This window comes from Sphaerodactylus townsendi, linkage group LG06 (assembly GCF_021028975.2).
Source record: "Sphaerodactylus townsendi isolate TG3544 linkage group LG06, MPM_Stown_v2.3, whole genome shotgun sequence".
Classification (NCBI taxonomy): Eukaryota; Metazoa; Chordata; class Lepidosauria; order Squamata; family Sphaerodactylidae; genus Sphaerodactylus; species Sphaerodactylus townsendi.
Genome location: NC_059430.1, coordinates 100,304,275 through 100,328,951, shown reverse-complemented (window position 1 = coordinate 100,328,951; position 24,677 = coordinate 100,304,275). Strand labels below are relative to the sequence as shown.

Here is a 24,677-nt window from a genome sequence, read left to right as displayed (position 1 = left end):
AGGTCTCTCCCTTATATATGTGAACAAAGCTCTCGTTTCCTATGAGCTATCTGTGGGTTCAGCCTCCAGTTACAAGGAGCAGGTATTGATCTGAAAGGCCTCTGGCTGGAGAGCTGCTGTCAGAGTAGGCAAGCTCAAGCATTGTCTGACTCTGTACATAGCTGCTTCATTATTGTCATAAAGCTTATATTCTGGGCAGGGGGCCTTGGCTCAGTGGCAGAGTTGTCTATGCCGGAGGTCCTGGCCTCAACCCCCTGGCATCTCCTGTTTATAAAGGGATCTGGTGTTGGATGATGAACGTCTCCTGCCTGAGAGCTGCCATAGAAGACAGCTAGGCAAGGGCTGTGTCTCAGTGGACATGGCTGAGCATCTGCTTTGTCTGCAGAAGGTCCCAGGTTCAATCCCTGGCATCTGCAGTTAGAAGGGTCAGGTGACAGGTAATGTGGAAGCCCTTCCCCTAAGATCCTTGAAAGCTGCTGAATTTGACAGACCCACTCGGACTCACGGTGATTCAACCTCGTGTGTTCCTGTGGCATACTGGGATGTTCGGCATGCATGGTCTCGATCCTGCGCTGCACATATTAAAGTGGCTTTGTATTTCCCCCTCACTTCTATGTCTAAATTGTTCTGAAATGAGCTCATCGTAACGCCTGCCAAGCTCCCTCCCCCCCATTCTCAGCGCTGGAGCCTGAGCTTACATAAAATGCTTCCTTCTCTCTTTGTCTATCCCCCCCAGCCACAGATGTGTTAAAGCTATTTGACCAGTGGAGGCAAAGGGGTTTATGGGCATCTCCCCTCCACACCATCCTTGCAGGGCAGGCCAGCTACTCCTTGCAGAGTGAAGAAGCACATTGAGGTCAGCAGTTTTCAGCAAGCAGACTTTAATGGCAAGCAGTTTACAGCACTCTTGAACACTTCTCATCACTCTCCTTCCTTTCCTTTCCCGCCCCCGGCTTCCTCCCCTATGTCCTTTTATCCCTCTCCAAAAGGTTCCTCCCTCCTTGGGGCTCCCTAATCCAGATTATTAGTGATTGGTGGGCTGTCTGCCAAGCCCTGCTGGTTTGGGATTGACCCCCCCACACACACACACCAGGACTCTGGGCTCTCCTCCCTGATTGCAGCCTGGTCTAGGTTGTGCTCCACTCTGTGGAAATGCTGAGGCCTGTTGATTGCAGCAGGGTTGGGGCTGTGCTGGCCCCATCTTTCTCAGTGGCACTGCTGAGGCCTGCTCATGCTCCCCAGGTAATCCAGCCAGTTCCCTGCAGCTTCTCCTGGCTTCCAGCTTCCAGGAGTTTCCTGTGTTTGCTGGTAGGCCCAGGGACGGGGTTTCTAATTGCAGGGAATCCTGCAGTCCCTGAGCAACTGGCTGGGCAAGGAGGGAGTAGAGAAGACTTCTGAGTGGTGGGAGACAGCTTTGTCCCCGGACAGGGTTGCTGCGCCTTTGTGCTTGCATTACCAAGGGCTGTCATCTGCATAGAAAGCATGTCTCCAAGAGAAAGCATGACAAGTGTCACTTGTGGCTTAGTGGGAGGAAACGGTGGAAGCAGAGAAACTCCCTTTGAAAAACATTTCCATATGTGAAATATCGGGCCCTTTGCTTACTGTTTCTCCCGCCTTATTTTAGAAACAAGCCATTTTTCCTCAAGCTCTCTGCATGTACTTCTACCCTGTTTCCCCTAATATAAGACATCCCTGAAAAATAAGACATAGTAGAGGTTTTGCTGAAGTGCGAAATATAAGGCATCCCCCGAAAGTAAGACATAGCAAAGTTTTTGTTTGGAAGCATGCCCGACGAACAGAACACAGAAAAATAAGACCTCTCCTGAAAATGAGACATAGCGCATCTTTGGGAGCAAAAATTAATGTAAGACACTGTCTTATATTCGGGGAAACATGGTAAGCACTTTCATTCCCTTGATTGCTTATCCTTAACATATTTCAAGCTGCCTTCTGGCATCCGAAACAGTTTCTGGGGCTCACACCTGGTGACAGGATCATGGTGAATGGCCTACGAACATATGAAGAGCCTGGCTGGATCAGAACAAAAACCCTTCCAGACCACTGTCTAGCTTCCAATTTTGTAGCAGCAGCTAGCCAGACATCTTAAGAAAAAGTGTGTACAAGGCAGAGGCACCAGCCCTCCCCTGCTATCTTCTTTCAGCATTTGGCCCTCTGGGGTATACTGCCTTTGCACATTGAGGTTCCATTTTGCTATAATGTCTAATAGTCTCTGCCAGTCTGTCCTCCAGGAATATCTAATTCAGGGGTCTGCAGCTTGTGGCTCAGCAGCTCTTTTTTAAAAAAAAAAAAATGAAATCTTGATATATTGGAGAGGTTGGTGGAATGCTAGAATACCCAGAATGTGAAAGAGGATGTCAGGCAAAGATTTTTTACAAGATTAAAGGACTTCTTAGATGCTCTGTGAAAGTTACATAATAGAGCCAAGCAGTTGCCAGAAAGTAATCTAAGTTCAATCCATGCACAGATTTACAGCAGCACACTGTAAAAACTGTGCAGGGCTCTCCTTTGCCTATTTATGACTCCTGGTGAGGCTTCGGATGTGTCCCTTCCTAACAAGAGACTTAGATCAACCAGTGTTTGTGCTGCTTAAGCAATATGACAATTACTAGTAATGTTGGGTTTTTAAATACTTTTTTGTACTTGTTGATCTCTTGCTCTGAGTTTTGACTCCGTTTAGCTCCTTAATTATAAAAGGTTTCTGATCCCCGATCTAATCCTTCCTTTTGAAAGTGATGTAAGCTTGGCAGGAAACACGGCTACGGTGGGGAAGTTGCACAGACCTCTGTATTCTGTTCCTTTCCCTCTGAGCTCATTTTCCATGTCTCCCCATGCGTTGTGTTCAGCAGCTCATTTGTCTTAAGTGTCAGGGACTGCCTAGAGGGCTCTAAATTTAGAAAAAGGAAGTGCTTTTATTTGTGTGGGTATGTGTGCGTGCACATGGTTGGTCTGCTGCCTTCTGCGCTCTCCTGCCAATTGAAGCTTTGCTAGTGTTCAGGGGGCCCATAATGATGGCAGGCTGGACAGTTTGGCAGGGAGCTGAGGGTCCAGAGGCTGATGATGGCCAAAGTTTCTCATTTGTATGTAGCAAAGGTTTGCAAGGATTTCGGATTTTTTTACCCCCATGTGGGGGAAGATATGGGGAGGGTTAGATTTGAGAGAACCTCCTTGAAGGTCCTGCAGATTTTATTCTGGCACAAGCCAACCCCACTTGTAACCCACCTAAGCAAACCCCAACTACGTGTGATACCTTGAGACAGTGATAGAGGTAGAGCATATGAACACAGCGCAGATCCAGCTAAAAGGATCTCGGATTGCCGGAAGGGTAAGGATCAGTTGGAGACCTTAAAGGATGACTGAATGAGGCAGGCCAGTGATGTAGATTTCTGTGTTCTTCAGAGCTCCTTGTTTTGCTACTCAGTTGGGATGGAATGGTTGAGAACAGGACCAGCCACAATCAAGGATTGAGAGTAGTTGCCAGACTTGTCTAGCAATAGGTAGCTGGCAGTGTAATAGGTTGCCATTTCAATAGCAAGGCCTGTAGGACCAAGGACAGCTCCGAAGAAATGAAAGAAGTTGCCCTTAACAGTGCATATGAAAGGGAGTGCAGAGTTGACTGGCAAAGCTTTAAGCAGCATGACTTCAGCATACAATTTTGCACTCAGATGTCAACAGAGTGGCACTGTGTTGTTTTGGAAAGGGGCTTGCAAGGGAATAGTGCGTTGACACATGAGTGGGAGTGTGTGCTCTGGATTAGAGTAAGACATGAAGATCTCTTCGTCATGGTTGTCTAGGGTTGGTGCTCCATCTGCTTGAACTCCAGGGGAGTTTCAGGAATGATAAAAAACAGCCTCCTTCAGGCTGGATGCTCATACAGGGCCACACAGGGCCAGCATTGGCTGAAGTCTACCTTACTGGTGGAACACTTCAGCCATGTTCAGAGGTAGTTATACTGCGATATGTATCTGCTGTCCTGCTAAACTCCTTGGGGGAATCCCTCCTCAGTAATTCCATCAGTGCAATATTTTCTTTTTCCTTCCAGATTTGAGAGATTTGCACATGTGCTGGGGCGTTCTGCTCACATAATTCTTCTGCTTGCCTGTGTATCTAAGAGGGGACCTGTAGAAGTCAGACCATCTGTAGAAGCCAGTTCCGAAGCTAGTGCAGGATGCCTTAGTGCAGGGGTCCCCAAACTACGGCCCGGGGGCCAAATGTGGCCCCCTGAAGGCATTTATCCGGCCCGCCAGGCATGGTGGCGATGGCTCCATTCATGTGCAGTGGAGGCTCGAGGGAGAGGAGGAACCGGCCCCAACGGCTGTTGATTCCAGTTACATGATGGCACCCCCAAATCTCCATGAATTTTCTGACCCAGAGTTGGAAACCTTTCATGTGGCAACGCCTGCTCCGCCCTTCCCTCTCAGCTACTCCATGTGTTACTCTCAGGCTTTCTGTTCCGCCTCACTCCCATTGGCATCAGCCAGGCTGGCGAATCGCTCGCTGGCTGCTAGGGAGGAAAGAACCCAGGAAGATACCTGATCCTGGGTTAGATGGAATGCTTCATTGGGAAAGTTCTGCTTTTTTTTTTTTTACGGGGGAAGGTATTCCACAGCCTCCCCTACAATATTTGGAGCCCACCCTGTACTTGACATACTTTGGTCACTGTTCTAAAAATAGACCATGACAGAAAGGCTGAAAGGTGAAATCAAACATTTTACAATCATTTGTGCATAGGAATTTGTTCATAGTTTTTTTTAGTCCGGCCCTCCAGCAGTCTGAGGGACAGTGAACTGGCCCCCTGTTTAAAAAGTTTGGGGACCCCTGCCTTAGTGGAAAATAACTTGGGCAGGGAAGATTTTATGTGTCTGCTGTCTGATTGCCCAAGGCCTCGTCTGTCCTCGAAGGAGACTGGATACTGTAGTCATACATTTCTTGGGGTTCAAGGAACCAGTCCAAGAATTTTGGAGCTAGACTCATTTTTCAGCTTCAGGGTTTTGTATTTTAACAACCATACAACCATATTTTCTAAAGATTGCTACCACCAAACCTAATCCTAAACTCTTCACAGTTTCTCAGAATAGTATTAAAGCTATAACAGAAGGGCTGTTTATAAATAAATATAATGTAACTCTGGTTGGTGGATATTGGAAACTAAACAGGGTTAGTTCTGGTTAGTACTTGGATGAAGATCATGAATTCCTGGGTTACTATGCAGAGATGGCAAACCACCTCTATTAATCTCTTACCTTGAAAACCCTTGAGGGGTTGCCATAAATCCGTTGCAACTTGACAACACTTTCCACTACCAACTCTAGCTATCATCACCATGACGCAAGGCTAGCTTTTTGCCCTAGCATCCCTGAATTTCTCATAACTTTGTTATTACTTTTAAAAATCTCCATTTAATTTCCTGGTAGACCTACAGTTCAATCCAGACCGGGAAGGAGCGGAGCTCTGAGCAGCTGGGGATGGTGTGGCGAAGGCAGCACCATGCCACCTCCAAAGGGGGTTCAGATGATGAGGGAAGAAGGGATATTCAAAAACCTTCCTGTTGTCCAAATAGTCCCATAGGCCAAACTGACTTATGCCATAATTTCCCATGGTGTAAGTCTGCAGCCGGGGGGTAGGGGAGTTTCCAGGCCAAAAGCCCGTGGAAGGCAACTGAAGTGGACTCCCCCCTTGGGAACACTCTTAGCCCATCCCCAGTTGCACTGGTTTCCTCAGTTCTGCCAGCACAGTTCTGGCAGAGGCAGTCTCTTCTGGGTCGAATGTCATGGAGCTGTGTGGCTTCTGCCCACCACCCTGTTTGCCCTCCCCATCAGCATAGGTGCCACTTACACTAACAGGGTGGGCAAATGTATCAGGGTGGGCATGCGCTGCTTCCAGGTTGCACTTCGCCCCCCTGCCCGGATTGAAAGCAATTGCTTAAGATACTGAATTCATCTCTTGATAAATGTTTAGATTGAACATATGATAATACTGAATATAAATGATATGAAAGTTGTATGTATATTTGGAAAATATATCAATAAAAATTAGTATGTAAATAAAAAGGGGGGGGGGAGAAAAAGAAATGAATTCACCCACCACTGAATAGTATACAGTTAACATATAAATAAATCAGCGACAAATACTCACATAGCTGCATTTTTGAGCTAGATGCCAAAACATATTCTGATCTGAAATAATAAATAAACTTTGTACTTCCACTGTGGATTGCTGAGATACACTACAGTACATTCATTGCTGAAAATACTGGGTGCCACAGTGAAATTTCTGGGTGCTCGGGAACCTGGGATTTGTAGATCTTCTGCAGAGTAAAGCTAGTCTACTAGCAGCCCCATTTGGCCCACTGCATAGTCCCAGATTTCATCTTTCTGTTAGGCACTTTGTCTTTTTTCTTCCACAGGTGCCCCAGATACAAGCAAACTTCCTCCTGTGTAGTGGGGATGATCGCAGAGGCATTAGTGGACTTCTTCCCTTTTAACTGTGCATCTTATCCAGAGGCGTAGCTCCAAGGGGGAAGGAGGGGGCGACGCACTGGTCGTACACCCCTTCAGGCGCAGGGTGGGGGCGTTGCAGGGCGGGGCGGGAGCGGAGGATGCACCAGTGCACCTGGCACTTTCCCCCCTTGCTCCGTCCCTTATCTTATCTGCTTCTTCTGAGGCACAGATAAAGGGTTCACACTGACACACACATGTACAGACATGCAAATTTCAATTGTGGCTCAATCTCCCCTTCTGCATTTCAGCAGCTGGCCCTAGGAAGGAAAAGGTTAGAGGTCTTTGCATGCCTCTTGGCACAGGAGGAAGAGAGTCACTGGCCTTTTCAGCCCTGCTCTGTTCAAAATACAGCTCCTCTAGAAAAGTAGCTGCCAGCCAGGGCTCCACAAAGATGGTGGCTGTCTTTATTGGATCGATTTAAAGAGCCATAATTCATTCACTGTAAAAGGGTATATGTGTCAGTACATGCTGAGCCAAGCTTTTCAGGAGGGCTAGCTGTTTAGTTTGCAGATGAATCGTTCCTGTTGGAGCTACATTCTCCTGGAATTCCATAGGCCTGGCTCCCTCTATTCTATATTCCCTCTTGCCCACCCACAGTATTCAAGAGCTGGTTCCTATGTGCATGTTTCTCACCCAGGTGGTGACTCTGCACCTGTGAACTAGCCACCACAGTTAGAAGACAGTCTGCTGCATCTGTGCTTTGTCTTTGGCAGAGATGCCCTTGAGAAGTTTTCTTGTCTTATTGGAAGACATTTTTTTTTCTTCTGGGCTCATAATTTACAACTGACACCTTGCCTAAATGAGAAACTGCAGATCTCATTTGGAGTTGTGCTTAGGGTGAAATCGTGAGTCGTTCAAATCTTAAGCCAGCTCTGATGTTTTCATTTGCACAGGGGTTCATGTGGTCAACTCTAATTGCCCAGACTAGGCCAATCTCTTCAGACCTTGGAAACTAAGCAGCGTTGTTATTGGATGAGAGAGAACCAAGGAAGACGGGTACTCAGCAAAGAAAGGCAATGGCAAACATCCTTGAAAATCCCAGAGGTGGAATTTCATGGGTTCGCATGAATCATTTGCGACTTGATAGCTCACTTTTCCTTTAGTATGGGCAGAGCCACTGGATCGTGTGGATGAAATCTTGGAGTTTGCACCTGCCTGAGAGTACCTGGTCATTGAAGTCAGAAAAGCAAGCGCATTGACCTGGCTGAAGAGAGTTGAGCAGTCCCAAGTTGTTGGGATGCCTAGAGAAAGGTACCTTTAGATTTACTGCTCCTCCAGATCCTTGCTCAGGTAAAACTCCAGCAGAACTCCAGCAGAAAACTCCACGTGATGCCTCTTCATTTTCATTATTTAACAAGAGCGTGGAGGAGAAAGTGGGCATCTAGACACAAAGCATCAGTTCCTCTGAAAGCCAGTAGTATTGAGAAACATCTCAATATTTCCCACTAGCACAACATCAAAAGCTGCTTCTTCTAGCCAGCTGCAAAATTCCTGTTTCTTTCTCCTTTGCTGGTTACAGGCCTGGTCTCCCAACCATTTCTCTCCACCCTCCCAGGACACTGGTGCCGGCCCCAGCCCTGGCCAGCCAGCATCCCTAATAGTTAGTAACCGGCAGCCATCAAAAGCCGTTCCGCATACATCTTCTCTCCATTAGTTCCTACTGAAGAAGCTACTTAGCTATTAAACTAAATAAATATGTAAATAAGCCCAGCTAAAGAGGATGATAACATAATAACTTTGATTCAGCCTCATTTAGGATGGATGCTGGGGGAAAAAAAAGCTAAATGATTCTTCCTTAATAACAAAATTTTTATGCTGGCATCTAGGAACTGAAAACATTTAGTCATCTGTTGCCAGTACCTTTTCTTACCAGTCTGGCAGGGCTTCCTGTTCCTTTGTCAGGCTGGGAAATCTCCCAGCTTCTTAACGCTCTGCCTGGCAGGACTTTAGATGGCCAGGGTAGAAGTCTTTATGAGCCTACAGCACTTCCCTGTGGCCATCTTGCTTGCACTGAGGAACTTTGTAGATTATACAGAAATGCAGCAGGGCAGAAGGAAGGAAGGCTCTGGAACTTGAGCAGGTGGGAAGTTCCTCTGTGCTTGCTGTCTTAAAGAGAATCTTGGCCAAGTCTCTAGTATGTGTATGTGTTGCTTGGTAAAGGGTTACCGTATATACTCGAGTATGTCGACTTTTTCAGCACATTTTTTGTGCTGAAAAAGCCCCCCTCAGCTTATACTCGAGTGAGGAGGGGGAAGCTGGCCAGGCTGGATCCGAGTCCCCCACAGGCTGGAGAGATCCCCTCCCTACCTCCATCGGAGACCCTGCGGGGCCTCAGATGGAGGGCGGAGGGTAGCGAGCCAGGCTTCACCCTGCGCCGGGCTTGGATCCAGACTGGAGCCAAGCCCAGTGCAGGCTGCAGAGATCCGAGCCCTTAGCAGGCTGCAGCAATCCCCTTGTTGTCCAGTTCTTATGTGCATTTCCCACCCTAGGCTTAAACTCAATAAGTTTTCGCAGGTTTTTTTGGTAAAATTAGGTGCCTTGGCTTATATTCGGGTCGACTTATACTTGAGTATATATGTTAAGTCTTAGGAACTTTTCCGCTAACACACAACACAGAGCATGTAATAATTCCTGGGCTGTATCAATAGGAGTATAGTGTCAAGATCAAGGGATCTAATTCTATTCTGCATTGCTTAGACCTCACCTGGAATATTGCGTACAGTTCTGGGCACCGCAATTCAAGAAGGATATTGACAAGCTGGAACGGGTCCAGAGGAGAGCAACCAAAATGGTAAAAGGTCTGGAATCTATGCCGTACAAAGAGAGACTTAGGGAGCTGGAAATGTTTAGTCTGGAGAAGAGTAGGTTAAGGGGGGAGATGATAGCTATATTTAAATATTTGAAGGGATGCCATGTTGGTGAGGGAACAAGTTTGTTTTCTGCTGCTCCAGAGACTAGGACCAGGAATAATGGGTTCAAGGTGAAGAGATTCCACCTAAACATCAGAAAAAACTTCTTGATATTAAGGGCTGTTTGACAGAGGAATACACTGCCTAGAAGTGTGGTGGAGTCTCCTTTGGAGGTTTTTAAAGAGAAGCTGGATGGCCATCTGTCAGGAGTGCTTTGATTGTGTGTTCCTGCATTGCAGGAGGTTGGCCTTGATGGTCGTTGGGGTCTCTTCCAACTCTATGATTCCATGTGTTGAACCAGCTGAAGTGCAGCTGTCAGGTTACACTGAGTTCTTCCTGGCAGTTGTTTGAAAGGCAGTGGCAGGGATTACAGCAACCTGCTTGGGTTGATTTTCTTCCAGTGACCTTGAATTTTCCTTAAACATAGAAAAATAAGGTGTTCACCAGACACTCTTATCGGATGGATTGTGGGTTGATCCATACATTTGGAAATTGTCCTCTAGGCTTTTACCATTACAAGATGCAGGGGGGCTAGCTAAGAACAATTTGGTGAACAAAACTTCTGAACTTCTTTGATTACATGCAAGGCGGCCTGCTGGTTGAACTTCCTTGATGTTCCCTACTGAAGTTCACCTTGAGCATAGTGCTGTGTTGATCAGCTTTGTGCCAAAGCCGTAATGATCTGGACATTGGCGCTTGCTGTAGCATTTACCTGGTCTAGGAATGAAGTCTTCTCCTCTACTAGTGAAAGAGTAGGGCTTCCCCATCTTCACCCCCCCCCCCTTGGGTTATGGTTCTCTGAGCTGCTAAATTGTCTGATTTGTATAAAGCACAGCAGTTGCTTTCAGTTTCTTGCCTTTTTGCACCTGCCTGGGCAGGTATATCCTTTAAATTACTGACAACAGAGAGATTGAATAGTCTCTTTTCTATGTCTGCACAATCAACAGCAACTATTCAAGAAGGGTTTGCACAAAGTAACAGCGAGATTAGCTGGATTCATAGACATGCACCAAAAGCACATTGAGACAACCAAGTAGTAAATCTGAATTTTAAAAAATCTCTCCTCCCCCCCCCCCTTTTAATGGATGCCTTTCAAAATCGAAGCAGCAGTGTCAGGGGGGTCAGAGACTAGAAGAAAGCCATATGATTGGGGAAGAAAACCATGTAACTGATGTATCCGAATGTATCTAAATGATGAACTCCCTATAGATATCAAACCTAATTAGAATGAAATGGAGCATTGTGTGTTTGAATACTCACCAGTCTAAATACTTCCTGTCTGTGGAAATTTAGTATCTTAGGGAGAATATTCTAGTCCAATGTAAAATAAATAGGAAAGATGAGTGTATGTAGTTTGGTTGCTGTACTGAGGGGAAATAGCCTCTGCAAATTCTCACATTATCTTTCCTAGAGATGCACTTTGAACATGCTCTTAGGTTCTTTCTTCATTATTATCGTGATGTTTATTGTAAGTGCTGGTAAGTTAGTTTGGCAAAACTTTGACCTAGCCCAGTTTTCAAGAAGCTGGTTAGGAGGCAGGCAGAGACATATACTTGAATGTGCCAGTGAGCAGTGGTGTAGAAGGGGCGTGGCAAGGATGTGGAAGGGGAGTTCCGGGGTGTGGCAGGGGCGCGGGGCTCACGTGTGCCCCGGGCACAGTTACCCTTTGCTCCGTCCCTGCCAGTCCTTTTCTGGTTTCTCTTCCACCCTTGGCACCCGCTTCCACCCTTAATTGAGAAGCAGTGCAGTTCATGAGGACTTCACCTCAGAGGTGAGGGCCCTTTCTCCCATGTGAGACTGACCGTGGTGTTAATACTGGTGGAGGAAAGAATTTCAGACCTCTTCTTATGACCACTATTCCGTCTCTTCCAGGACTGAAAGGGTCCTCAGTTTAATGTTGTATATCAGCCAGAGTGTTGGATCTGGGAGACCTGCCTCTAAAAAAACCCATTCAAGCTCCCTGGATGAGCTTCGACCAGTTACACACTCTTGGCGTAATCTTCATCACAGGGTTGTTGTGAGGATAAAATAGAGAAGAGTAACCTAAGTTGCTTCGGGTCCCTTTCTGTACTCCCAGATGATTGGGAGGGCTTTTAAAAACATTTTTTTTCAGACAAGCTTCTTTTAAAAACAAGCCTCTCTCCTGCGGCAGCAGCGAGAGAGAGGCTGGGGCGGTAAGGGTCTCCTTACTGTGTTAAGAGCGTGTGTGTGGAGGGGAAAGGGGCGGGGAGAATATCAGCGCTATAGTATTGGGACTACTGTTATGAGATCTGTGCCTTTAAGTGGGGTGGAGTTAAGAGAGCCAGGAAACAGAGGTCAGTTGAGACTAGCTGCAGGGAGGACTGGGCTGCCTCCTCACATGTAAACAGAGAAATGCAAGGAGACCACGCTTCAGCCCCACCACACAGTTAGAGGCCCAAGGTAAGTGTTCCATGAGTAATAGGCCTGTGTTTCTGCATTCAGCCATACTGCAGACAACCAGGTTAAGTTGAAGGGGGAGGCGCCATGGTTCCAGTGGTGGGGCATCCGCATGGCATGCCAAAGGCCTCAAATCTCCAGCATCTCCAATGAGAAGGATCAGGTAGAAGGTGAAGTATAAGATCTTTCCTGAGATCTGGCAACCTGTAGTAGACAGTACTGAGTAGATGGTGCTGACTTTGATGGTCCCGAGTCTGGTTCAGCACAAGGCAACTTCACATGTATTCCTCAGGTTCTGACCCTGTCCCTAACTGCTTGTCTCTGTGTGGTCTCTTTCCTAGGGCAAATGTCATAGGATGAACCCTGCTGGACCACTCTTACTGTCTGTGATATCGTGTCTCCTGTGGCTGTCCCAGGCCTTCGACCCAGCTCCCAGCGCCTGCTCCGCCTTGGCCTCCGGGGTCCTCTACGGCTCGTTTTCCCTGAAGGACCTCTTTCCCACTGTCTCCACCGGCTGCTCGTGGACCCTGGAGAACCCGGACCCGACCAAATACTCCTTGTACCTCAGGTTCAACCGGGAAGAACAGGTGTGCACCCACTACTCGCCCATGGTTCTGCCACTGGATCATTACCTCTCCAATGATACCTGCAGCCAGCCAGAAGTGACGTCCCTGCCTCGAGAGGACGAGGAGGAGGAAGAAGGGGATGTCAGGTTGGAGCTTTGCCAAGGGGGAGGCCCGTTCACCTTTTTTCATTTTGACAAGAACTTTGTCCAGCTGTGCCTGGCAGAAGAGCCTGAGGCAGCCACCCGCTTGCTGCCTCCGGAGGCCGTGGAGTTCCGCTTTGTGGAAGTCCTCCTGATCAACAACAACAACTCGAGCCAGTTCACCTGCAGCATCTTGTGCCGCTGGCTGGAGGAGTGCCTCCGTCTTGGCACTGGTCAGCCCTGTGGCCTCTCACAAACAGGCTGCGTTTGCCAGCCCCCTCAACCGCTTCCTGCCCCTCCGCAGCAGAACCAGACGCTCTCCAATGCTCTGACTCCTTCCGCTCCCAGCGGCAGCAGCAACAGTGAGTGCTGCGTGACTGAATTGCATTCTGGGAATGCGAATGATGTATACGCTCCAGTGATTAAATATGGTAAGTGGTTGTGGATGTGGGGCAGGTGGGTAACATGGCAACTGTAGAGGTGTTTGCGTTGTCGTTCAGGGACCAGTATGGGATAATTTAATTTACAATTGTTCCTCGTAGTTGCTAACATTATATTGAACCTCTTCTTCACACATGGGAACAAAAAAACCCTACCTCTTTATTACAACCAGTCCAAACTGGCAAAGTTATTAGCAAACTTTTGGGTTCCACAGGACTCCTCTTCAGCTTACGCATGTAAGTGCTGCCGAATTGCAGCCGACTTATGGCAACTCTAGCAAGTAGCCTTCAAGGTAAGTGCAAAGCAGAGATGGTTTGCCATTGCCTTTCTCTGCAGAGCCTTTCTTGGTGGTCTCATCATCTAAGTACCGACCTTGCTTAGCTTCTGAGCTCTGACATGATAGGACTACACCGTGATGGCTTCCTTTCCCCTCTTCAGATTAAATTTTTTTTTTAAATAGCGACTGGGGAAAATGTTTCCGGTTGGAGGCAAGCTATAAGCCAAATCTGCAAGGAGTGTTCATTATGTCCTGCACAAAAACCTTTGGTTGTACGGAGGGAAGAGACCCATGCCTTCTAATTGTTGCCAGAAGATATAGGGGAGGTCCTTACCTCAGATATACCCCTTTTAAATGGCAGTGCTCAGAGCAGTGACAGCCCCTATAATATTGGGCCATGGAGCTGCTTTTCCTCCATTTCAACCCCTCCCCATAAAGCAGGAAAGTGACCAAAATACCTTTAAGGTATCTGTGTCAACCTCTGTAGGGAACATAGTGGAGGGGACATTTAGATTAGCAGAACAGAAACTAGCCCAACAATTTGCCCCCCCCCCCCCGCACATTTCTGCCTTTAGTAGAAAGATCATGCTGTTAAGCTGCAGCAGTCTCATGGTGACACCATCCACAAGGTGTTCCAGGCATGTGAATTGCAGAGGTGGTTTGCCTTACTCTGCATAGTAACCCCAGTCTTCTATGGCAGTCTCCCTTCCTAGAGCAGGCTGTTGCTGACTCTGCTCAGCTTCCAAACAAGCTTGGGGAACCTTTCATTCAAGTTTTGTGTGCTATCTGAGGCGTCACAAGCATCCCATGAACTAAAAACGACTGTTCCTGGGTTACAGTAGTTCTGGCTACAAGTGAAAAGCGTATGTGACTGAACGGATATTCCATAACGCCCTGCATATGGAAAAGCAGGGAGAAGGCTCACATTTTCCCTGACAAGCCTTCTTTCTGTGTGCAAGGGATGTTTTGATCTCAAGAACATTTGTAACCCACCTGCAGTTCAAAGTGATGCAATTCAGAAGCTGTTTAATTAAACTCAGATTAAACTCAGACAGCTGCTACACTTAGCTTGTAAAAAAAAATTCCATGATCAATTTCCTTGAGCGAACAATCCTTTGACCTGCTTCAGACCTTGAAAACGGATGCTGCACCAAGCTGGTTTCAGGTGAGTCGCTATGTCTGCAGTACAAGAGCAAGATTCTAATTCAGTAGCACCTCAAAGACCAACAAGATTTCCTGGGTATAAACTTTCAAGAGTCAACGCTCCCTTTGTCAAATCAGATGAAAACAGTACTGTGTTTCCCCGAAAATAAGACAAGGTCTTATATTAAATTTTGCTCCAAAAGATGTGTTAGGGCTTATTTTTAGGGGATGTCTTATTTTTTCTATAATTTTGTGTCCCACACGTGACCAGATCAGCTGCGCTGGGGAATCTGTAACTAGGGTTTATTTTCGGAGTAGGGCTTATATTTCAAGCATCCTCCAAAAATCCCGAAAAATCATGCTAGGGGTTTTTTTGGGGGTAAGTCTTATTTTGGGGGAAACGGGGTATTGACTCTGGATATCCCCCGGAAATATTGTAGATCTTTAGGGTTCTGCTGGACTCAAATCTTTTACCAAACTGCAGATTAGCTTCTGATGATACCTTTGAAAAAGCATTGGCAGTCCCTGTCGAGATCAGAGACTTGCCTTGCCTCCTTTTCAACTCTATATTGGTGCACATGTGAACTACTGGAACAGGGCTAGGCATCTTCAGTGTGCAGATTTCATTGTCTTTTCTAATAGAAACGTCCTAGTCAGGGTTGTGGACAGTCTGGAATTCCTTGTTACATTTGAATTGAGATCTCCATGTACTGATACACCTATGATAAATCCTTTTGGGGGGGAGCATAAATAAATCCAAGTTTTGGGATTGTTTATAGAGGTGATCTTGCAGCTCTGACCAACTTCTGGCAGTTCTTTCCTACAGTATAAGGAGACATTCCTCGATCCAAGGTATCTACTTCTGGCAGAGAAAAGGCCTCTGCTGGTGGAATGGATCTGTAGCATCCAATTGATTGGCGTTGTTATTGTGCTATCAGTGTGAACGGTTCTTTTCTGAGCAACACTGGGAAAAGTGCCAAGTCTCTTCCCCTGGGAGCTTGCAGTTTAAAATGTGACAGCAAGGAAGAGGATAGAAAGAAGGTAAAAAGATTAGCCAGCCGTGAATGTGGAGCAAATGCCATTCCTTGCGCTGAAGCTTTGTGTGGTTTAGCAGTGAGAGTCTAAAGACTAGGATCTGGGAGACCCAGTTGCAAATCTCTGTTTGCCAAGAGAACTCGCTGGGTGACTAGGCCGGTCGCAGTTTCACAGCCTAAAGTACCTCACAGGTTCATTTTGAGGATAAATGGAGAAGAGGAGAATTATGTAAGCTACTTTGGGCCCCACCGGGGAGAAAGGCGGGATATAAATGAAGGTAACACGTTTAAATTGGGAGATTCCATTTCGTCCCATCAAATTTTAGCCTTCCTTTCCTTCAAGGCTGTGTTTTGCCCTCTTTCCATTTTGTCCTCATGCAATCACATGGGGTAAGCAGGCAGCGTGAGTAAATGGCCCAAGGTGAGTTTTAAGATTGAGCAGGGCTTTGAACCCAAGTCTCCCTGGGACTGGGCTATCCTCACAGGCTGTCTGGTTGAGACTCAAGATGCAGTGAGACATGTACTGAGGAGAAAAGGCACTGCCTTCTAACAATATGGAGGGGTGGAGCCCTTGTCGTGTTTGTTATGCAAGGGGGCAAATTCTGTATTTCTGTTGTGAGTGAGGGACAGAATAAGCCATTTGGCCAAGGAAGCAGTTTCTTGACTGTTTTAATACGTGGAAGATTTAGAGCTTTTGCTTGCCGGTTATGTGAATCCTGTGAGTAGAATCTATAGCCCCCCCTGGTCTACTCTGCTCTGTTCACTATTATTTTTTCATTACTCAGTCTTAATCAGTGAGTTGAAGTCCTCTCCCTTCTCTCGTCCTGGGCCATCTCTTACCTCTCAGGTCATTTGTCAGTCACTTTCCCGCCCAGCTGTGCTCCGTCGCCATAGGTCATCCCAAGTGAAAGCTGTTGAAATGTTCATGAAAATTCCGTGATTTCACTGCAGCTCGACAAATGGCCCAGCTGGGTTCTGGAGACTAGTACTGGGTGAAAGCTAGTTTTCATCCTGTTCTAAAAACAGCCTCAAGGCTACTTGGGGTTGGTGGAGAAGAGAGATGGTTGCTTGCTTCAAGCCATTCGTATCTCAGTGGGAGATTTGAACTTAGCTTTTTAAAGCTTTCCTTCCAAGGTCTATAGAATTACACAGAGGTAACTTTAAATCCCCATTTTTCTCTCTTAGCCCTGGCATGTTAAAGTTAACCCTGCCAGGTAAGGTTGAAGGCCTGTCAATTCCTTCATCTCATTCCCAGCTTTGACTACACAAGTATTTCCAAGATGCCCACAAATAGGTCACTGATCGTTCCCACTGATCAGATCTTCTGGGGTATATGAACTGTGATGACTCATGCCTGTTGATGAAACTATTGTCCATGGTGTTGTCTAATTTGTGTTTGTGTGTGTGTCTAAGCTAGGGGACCACCATCCCATCTTATGTTGGTGAATTTCACAAGGCATTATCTGAAGTGCTTCCTTCGTTGTCCTGAATAGTCTGCCAGTCGGTTGCTGTTGAGTGATGCCAAGTTCTGATTTTGTTAAAAGGGGGGGCGGGGGGGATCTTGCAGAAGCTGAGATGCATCCAGCTGTTTTAGGTCCAGGGTCCTCTTTCCAGCTGAGAAGCTGGCGCCTCTTAAACTGCCTCAGCTGAACTGCGTCGGCATCTCCCCCACCAACCTTTTCTGCTCTTCGCTTGTGAAGATCCAGAGAGCACAGGGCTCCCGTCACTCTGCAATGACGGAGACGTAAAAAACAATTTATGGGGAAAATGACCCCTTTTCCCGTGGCAAATTACCCTTGACTGTGACAGCCCAGGTGCCTGTTATTCCAAGCCAGAATATAAAGGAGCTGCATTTCAGCCCGACCAGACTGTTAACCAGGCGGAATGAGGCCATTTGCTTATTAGAGAGTAGCATGAGCCGAAAATGGAATAAACCTTTCTCATTGGGCCAGCAGGCTCGTCTCAAACATCTGCCTTGATGCCCGTGACACTGCAAGACGTTTGACGTGCTGGTGAACATAGTGCCTTCCCTTCGTCTAGTATGCATTTGTCTCTTGTCAGCACTGTTTCTATGTCATCTGGTCTTCTGAATGATCTCTGCTCTTCCCCGTCTCCTGGCTGTTGCCTACCTGCAAAATCCTTTATTTACAATTCTGCATGCAGATTCTGTGTTATCATGCAGCATAACCAGTGTTTAGGACTTGATCTTTAGCTGGGCTGGAGCAATAGGTTTGTCCTCTGCCTGTTCTCCCTCCTCCCCTTTCCCTCCACCCTGATCCCAGCTGAAAAAAATCTCTTATGTTGATTCTCAAGTTTTGAGGTAGAATTTGGCAATGAAGTAGAATCATGGAGTTGGAAGAGACCACAAGGGCCATTGAGTCCAGCTCCCTGCTATGGAGGAGTACACAATCAAAGCACTGCTGATAGATGGCCATCCAACCTCTCTTTAAAAACCTCCAAAGAAGGAAAATCCACCACACTCCTTTGTCAAACAGCCCTCACGACCAGGAATGTTTAAGGAGAAATCTCTTTTCCTGTACCTTGACTCCATTACTCCTTGTCCTAGTCCCGTGGTGGCGAATCTATGGCACTCCAGATGTTCATGGACTACAATTCCCATCAGCCCCTGTCAGTATGGCCAATTGGCCATGCTGGCAGGGGCTGATGGGAATTGTAGTTCATGAACATCTGGAGTGCCATAGATTCGCCACCACTGTACCTAGTCTCTAGGACAGTGGTGGCGAACCTTTGGCACTCCAGATGTTATGGACTACAATTCCCATCAGCCCTTGCCAGCATGTTCAATTGGCCATGCTGGCATGGGCTGATGGGAATTGTAGTCCGTAACATCTGGAGTGCCAAAGGTTTGCCACCACGGCTCTAGGAGCAGCAGTTGCCTAGTGGTTAAGAGCAGGTGCATTCTAATCTGGAGGAACCGGGTTTGATTTCCCGCTCTGCAGCTTGAGCTGTGGAGGCTTATCTGGGGAATTCAGATTAGCCTGTGCACTCCAACACACGCCAGCTGGGTGACCTTGGGCTAATCACAGCTTTTTGGAGCTCTCTCAGCCCCACCCACCTCACAGGGTGTTTGTTGTGAGGGGAGAAGGGCAAGGAGATTGTAAGCCTTTGAGTCTCCTACAGGAGAGAAAGGGGGGATATAAAACTCCTCCTCCTCCTCCTCCTCTTCTTCTTCTCCTTCTCCTTCTCCTCCTTCTTCGGAGAAGCAGAAAAAAAGCTTGCACCATTTTCAACATGATATCCCTTCCTTTAGTAGTTGCAGCATACATGTTTCCAAGGGAGCTGAATCTATGGGGGATTACAAGGCTCCTTAGGGTAGCTGGAACTGCAGAGGCCCCAACGTGTTGTTGAACTGCATTTGCCAACAGGATAAGCATTTCTGCTGGAAATAAGTGGGACTACTCAAATCAGGGAGGCTTCACTGTGTCTGAGCAGATATCTTCCCCTGGCTGGGTCTCATTCTGACTGTTGGAGAGGGGTAATGGATGGAGACTGTAAGAATTCTCCGTTCTCATAATCCACCCTCACTGATTCACGGAATGGGGTAGTAGTTGGGTAGTATCTTTTGCATAAGAGCAACGGCTTCGGAAATTCTTCTTTTTATGTTTCTTCCTTGATTTTGGAGTTCCGAATTACTGTCTGTTCTTTCTGAAGTGGGAACAAATGCCTTATAGGAATCCTCCATTGCTCGAGCATGGTGCACACCCAGTTTATTACTGCTTACAGTCACAGAGTTGGAAGAGACCTCAAGGGCCATCAAGTCCAACCCCCTGCAATGCAGGAGCACATAATCAAAGTCATTCTTATTGCAGCTTTGTCTCCTTCTGCATGACTGAAGTGAGTACTGACAAAACACTGCAAAAAAAGCGCAATTTTGATGGGATCATGCATAGGATTGTATTAAAACGTCTTTTGTGTTGTGTTTTTAATAATATGCAGGAGGGATTTGTGCAAATTTGTGAAACCTCATGCAAAAAAAATCATGATCCTGCTATTTGAATTGTCACACCCTGGTGCATGTTGGTCTGGAATGCAGGGTAGAAAGAAATGCAACTGGAATGCAGGGTAGAAAGAAATTTTGAAACAGAATGGTTTGGTGGCAGGATTCAATCTCTCACCTAAATCTTCTCTGGACAGCTCTTATAAAGATGAAAGTGGTGGAACTCACCCATTGACAATTATCTTTGCTAACGTCATCTGAATAAGAGTGAAGTGGTTAAAATGTGATCAATAACATGAGATGGTAGCAACTGCTTGGGGATTGAATTAGGTGCAGGGAAAACTCAAGACTTAAATTTCAGCTCACCTACAACATTCACCAGGTGACCTGGCCTCTCTCCCAGGGACGTTGCCTGAAGCTGCAATGTCACATTGATCTTCTCAGGGAAAAGCTGGGATGCAATTGGTTACTTTGCTGTCATGTCACAGTGAGGCTTTATTGGCGCCTTGGCTTTCCAAAGCCATAAGAAGGGCTCGTGAGCACTGTTTGTACTTTTCGTGAACAGACCTCTTATTTATGGCAGCATCTGAGGGGGCCAGTTTTCATTTTACAGAATCTTTGTGTCAGATCCCCACTTTCCCCTGGAAGCTTGTTGTGTGGCCTCGGGCCAGTCACACACACTCTCAGCTGAACCTACCTGACAGGATTATTGGGAGGATAAAACAGAGAAGGTTATAAGCCACATTGAATTACCACTGGGGAGAAAGTCAGGGTATAAATGAAATTTTAAAATGTATCCGCCCCTCTCTCCAAATCAGATCTGTGCAGACCAGGGAATTAAGTTCTAAGCACAAAAATACCGGAGCTGGTCTGATCAACAGGACCTGGGATGGACGTGTGGAGTTTGTTGTGTGAATGCAGCAAGCAGCTTCACTAAATTACTGTGTAGGTTGTGATTTGATGCAGACTTCAAACAGGAATCTTATGCTATTAGCCATTGTACCCTGGCACACGTGAAAAAGAAGAGCTCGGATTTATATCTCACCTTTTTCTCCTGTAAGGAGACTGAAGGTGACTTACAAACGCCTTCGTTTCCTCTCCCCACGGCAGTCATCTTGTGAGGTAAGTGGGACTAAGAGAGTCCTGAAGAGCTGTGACTAGCCCAAGGTCATCCGGCAGGCTTCATATGAAGGAGCAGGGAAACAAATCCAGTTCACCAGATAAGAGTCTGCCGCTCATGAGGAGGAATCAAACCCAGTTCTCCAGATTAGAGTCCACCTGCTGTTAACCACTACACACTGCTAGCTTTCAGATGAACAGAGCATTAGTCCATCAAGGTCAAGGTCAGCAGCTCTCCAGGGCCTCAGGCAGAGGTCTTTCACATCACCTACTACCTGGTGATGATGGGGATTGAACCTGGGGACTGACATACCAAGCAGATGCTCTGTCACTGAGCCATCACCCCTCCCAGCCAGTGATCCAGAAACTTACATATTCTTTTGATGTATCCAAGTTGTGCTACTTCTGCTAGGTCTGAACAGCCCTGAGGACAGGAGAAGGGTTTTTGGAATACCATTCTGTCACGTGGGTTAATCGTAAACTAGGGTGTGAAATTGGCAACTTTAATGGTTTAAAAGAGAGTTGGGGCGGGGGGGGGGGGAGAAAGTGAGGGGATGAAGCCATGCCACTTAGATGCAGCTCGGCACTGTCCTCTGCCTTCTTTTTTGCATCTTGGCAGTGTTTGTTGTCCCAGAAGGCCTCCCTTCTCACACCCTTTCCTCTGCTGAGCCAGAACGCTTGGGGCAAGGGTACAACTTCTTTGCATTTTGCTGCAGCAAGCGTGTGGGCTAATTTGCGGTCGCCAAGCCCCGTGATTGCTTTCGAAGGGCAGTGGCTTGAACTCTCCGTTACCTTCCTCAAATTATGTTTGACATTCAATTAAAACCTGGAGGCACCTGGATGTGCAGCCGGAGGAAGGGGAGAGAATTAGCTTGTTTTATTTGCAGACTCATCACATGCTGGGCCATTGGGAATTGAACTCATCTTTATGAGCTTGCGGACGGGGGAGGGGCCAAAGCCAAGCATTAATGTCCTGCCTCTCGAATTTTCAGCACCCACCTCTTCACGAATTTGAGATTATGTCAAGTCAGCCGTGTCCTGAATGGGTGCCTTTTCAAGGCTCCTCAAATCGAGATTGGGATTGGGGGTTAGATCCTGAGTCATAAAGATTATTCAGGCGTGATGGAATCATCTTTATGACTCAGGATCTAACTTGTGTATGTTTCTTTCCCTGCTTCCATTAAACTTTTGAACTGTGGTTTTGTTCTCACAATTGGGATTCTTTTTTTACAAACTGATTGTTTTCATCCCGTTTTAAGCAGCAGTGCTCCACAATTTCAGTCAGTCATCTTCTTTTTCCGCTCAGCTCTTTAGCTGCCAACTGCCAACAGCTGTTTTTTTAACTCTTTCTCTTTTCAACCTTCTGTCAGCTCTCATTGGTCCCTCTTAGGAAGAGGCAAAACTTCCTCTGTCCATCACACTTACATATTAGGACCTGCACCTTTTCTTTTTGCAAAATAAACACTATTTCCCCCCAGCTCGATGCTTTGGGGGAAACACCAACCCTAGAGCGGCAAGATAGTGGGAGCCATCTGGGTGCTGGCCTCTGGATGAACTCCCCTTGCTGCCAGGCGGTATGATCCATCAGCAGCCCCTGTCTGGGCATGTGGTTCACAGGCTTGCTCCAGCCCCCAGGCTTCCTGCCCCACTGCCCATGCTGTTCCCTCCAGCCATTGGTGCTCCTTCCCCCCACTGGGGCTTTTTTGCTCTTTTCCCTGGCATCTCCTGCCCAAGCTCCAAAAAGAAAAGGAGGGGGGATCCCTGTTACCACTGGGCCTACTGCAGCAGACCCCTCGTTGTTCTCCCTCACATGCCACTCGAGGTTGCACTGCGATCTGCTGGGCGCAATCTACCAATTCGCAATCGCTCGCTGCTGCAAGTCTGCTGCTGCTAGCTTGCTCAATTCAGGCCTCCTTTCATTGCCTAGAGGTACTAAGCTAAAAAGCCGTTTTCCTGCTGCTCCGCATAGCCTGATAAACAGCTGCCAGGTGACGTGAGGGAGAGAGAAGAGAAACCATCACGCTTGGGGAGGAAAGGCGCTGGATAGCCCGGCCTGCCTCCTCCAGGCACATCACTCGCTCACACCGGCAGCTGGGCAGCCATCCCCACTCTCGGCTGGATGCCGGCACTGAGCCTGCCTCTCTCCCTGCCCCACGCTTGTGCATCCACGGCAGCCAAGGTAAAACGAGTACTGTTTACAATGTTTATATCCCACCTTTCTGCCCAATCAGGGTCACCCCAGTAGCTAAACCAGCATAATATAAATTTGTCATAAAACCAATGAAAAAGTATCACTAAAATAACAACCAACTAAAACATAAGGCCTGAAAGGAAGGTTTAGTGAGAAAAGGCCAAAGCAAACAAACAAACAAATAAATCTTCAGTTGCTTGAAGAAAACAGTGTTAGAAGGGGACAAGTCAGGAGAGGGAATTTCATAACGCTGTGTCTAAGAAGGCCCTCTCTCAGGTTGACATACCACCTAATCAGTAAGCGGAGGTACCTGAGTCAGGGACTCAAAGGTTGGCCGTAGCGTTCAGGTAGGTTTGTACAGAAATAGGCGGTCCTTAAGGCATGAAGGTTCCAAACCATATAGGGCTGTAGGTCACCTTAGACTGGGCTTAAAAACAAATTGGGAGCTTATCTGAAAAGCAGAGCTCAGAGCGAGCTGCAGAAAACTGATTTGATTATTGTGCTGTGTTCCTCTGAGCCATGAATGTGCTGAACATAGGAAGCTGTCTTACGTTGTGTCAGACCATTTGGTCCATCCAGCCCAGAGTTGTCTGTTCTGTCTGACAGTGGCTTTCAAGCAGTCAGAGATTGTCCCCAACAGAGCCCTCCCCAAGATCTTTTAACTAGAGAGGCTAGATATGGAACTTGGTACTTCCTGCATGCCAGTCACAAGCCACAGACCCTCCCGTTTTGCTTTGGCGATTATTTCAAGAATGCCATTCCTAGACAGAGCACTTCTGTGGCTCAGGCAAAGAAAGGGAGGTCTCAGTTTAAGCTCACAGTCTAACAAGAAGAAGAGTTTGGATTTATAGCCCCCCTTTCTCTCCTGTAAGGAGACTCAAAGGGGCTTACAATCTCCTTTTCCTCCCCCTCATCCCAACAACAAATACCCTGTGAGGTGGGTGGGGCTGAGAGAGCTCCAAAGAACTGTGACAAGCCCAAGGTCACCCATCTGGCATGTGTTAGAGTGCATAAACTAATCTGGTTCCCCAAATAAGCCTCCATAGCTCAAGTGGCAAAGCGGGGAATCAAACCCGGTTCTCCAGATTAGAGTGCACCTGCTCTTAACCACTACACCACGCTGGTTCTCAGAGCAGAGAGGTGAAAGGCATCAGACACCAGGTTTGCACTTACCTCTAGCAGAAAGCAAAGAAATTCTCAGAGGATCAAAACATTTTTTAGGCGTGACTAGAAAATTTAACCACAAAGATGTTTCCTTCACCCTTCTTGAGAAACGTGCATTTTCATTATTTTTGCACACTTTGGAGTACATCCTTGTATGTGTCCCCAGGCAGACCACAACAGAAAAAGGTCATGAAGCTTTTCCACTTTAGTCTCAGGGTAAGGGGACTTGGGAGGAGTTGCAAGCTTCAGGAAAAAAAATTCTGGCGATAGAAAAATAGTCCGTGAGGCTAGATTGTATGCTTCCAGCAGATACGCTGGTTATCTATGTTCCTGGAGTGGGAGGGGCCTCCAGGTGAGAGCATTTGAACCCAAAGCAGTTTCCCCCTTCAGCCAGGTATAGTGGAGCCCAGAAATAACATACAGTACCAATCAGTACCCAAGCAAGGTCTACAACCTTACAGAAGTGTAGTGCATCCAGTTCCTGGTGCGGTCACTGCCTTCGATTCAGGACGGAACAATGAAGGGATTGAAGTTAAATGATAGCCATTTCATGAGCGCTTGGGTGAACTCCATCCCTTTGAAAATGTGTTGCAAGTTGCTATACTTCAAAAACTTGGGAGGCGATTGACAGAGGATGGCTGACCGCTCAATCACCCTGCTTGGGCTGCTGTCAGAAGGGTGATTCCGGGCATGCCAGACCAGTGAGCCATCCAAAGCTGGCTTCTCTGGCAATCTTAATTTTGTATTTCTGAGCTTTGATGGATCCCAGCTGCCTTTTCTCCAGGCTGTGTACGTATCC

The 24,677-nt window shown here is 47.0% G+C and overlaps 1 protein-coding gene across 1 annotated transcript in view; it reads left to right on the top strand.

Annotated features, from left to right (window-relative positions):
* The window catches only part of ADGRB2 (adhesion G protein-coupled receptor B2), a 183,511-nt gene that overhangs the window by 44,102 nt on the left and 114,732 nt on the right, over positions 1 to 24,677 (top strand). The window contains exon 2 of the mRNA XM_048501614.1: positions 12,187 to 12,982. Coding sequence (XP_048357571.1) covers positions 12,202 to 12,982 — 781 coding nt within the window. The 5' untranslated portion in view covers positions 12,187 to 12,201. The remainder of the gene's footprint in view (positions 1 to 12,186; positions 12,983 to 24,677) is intronic.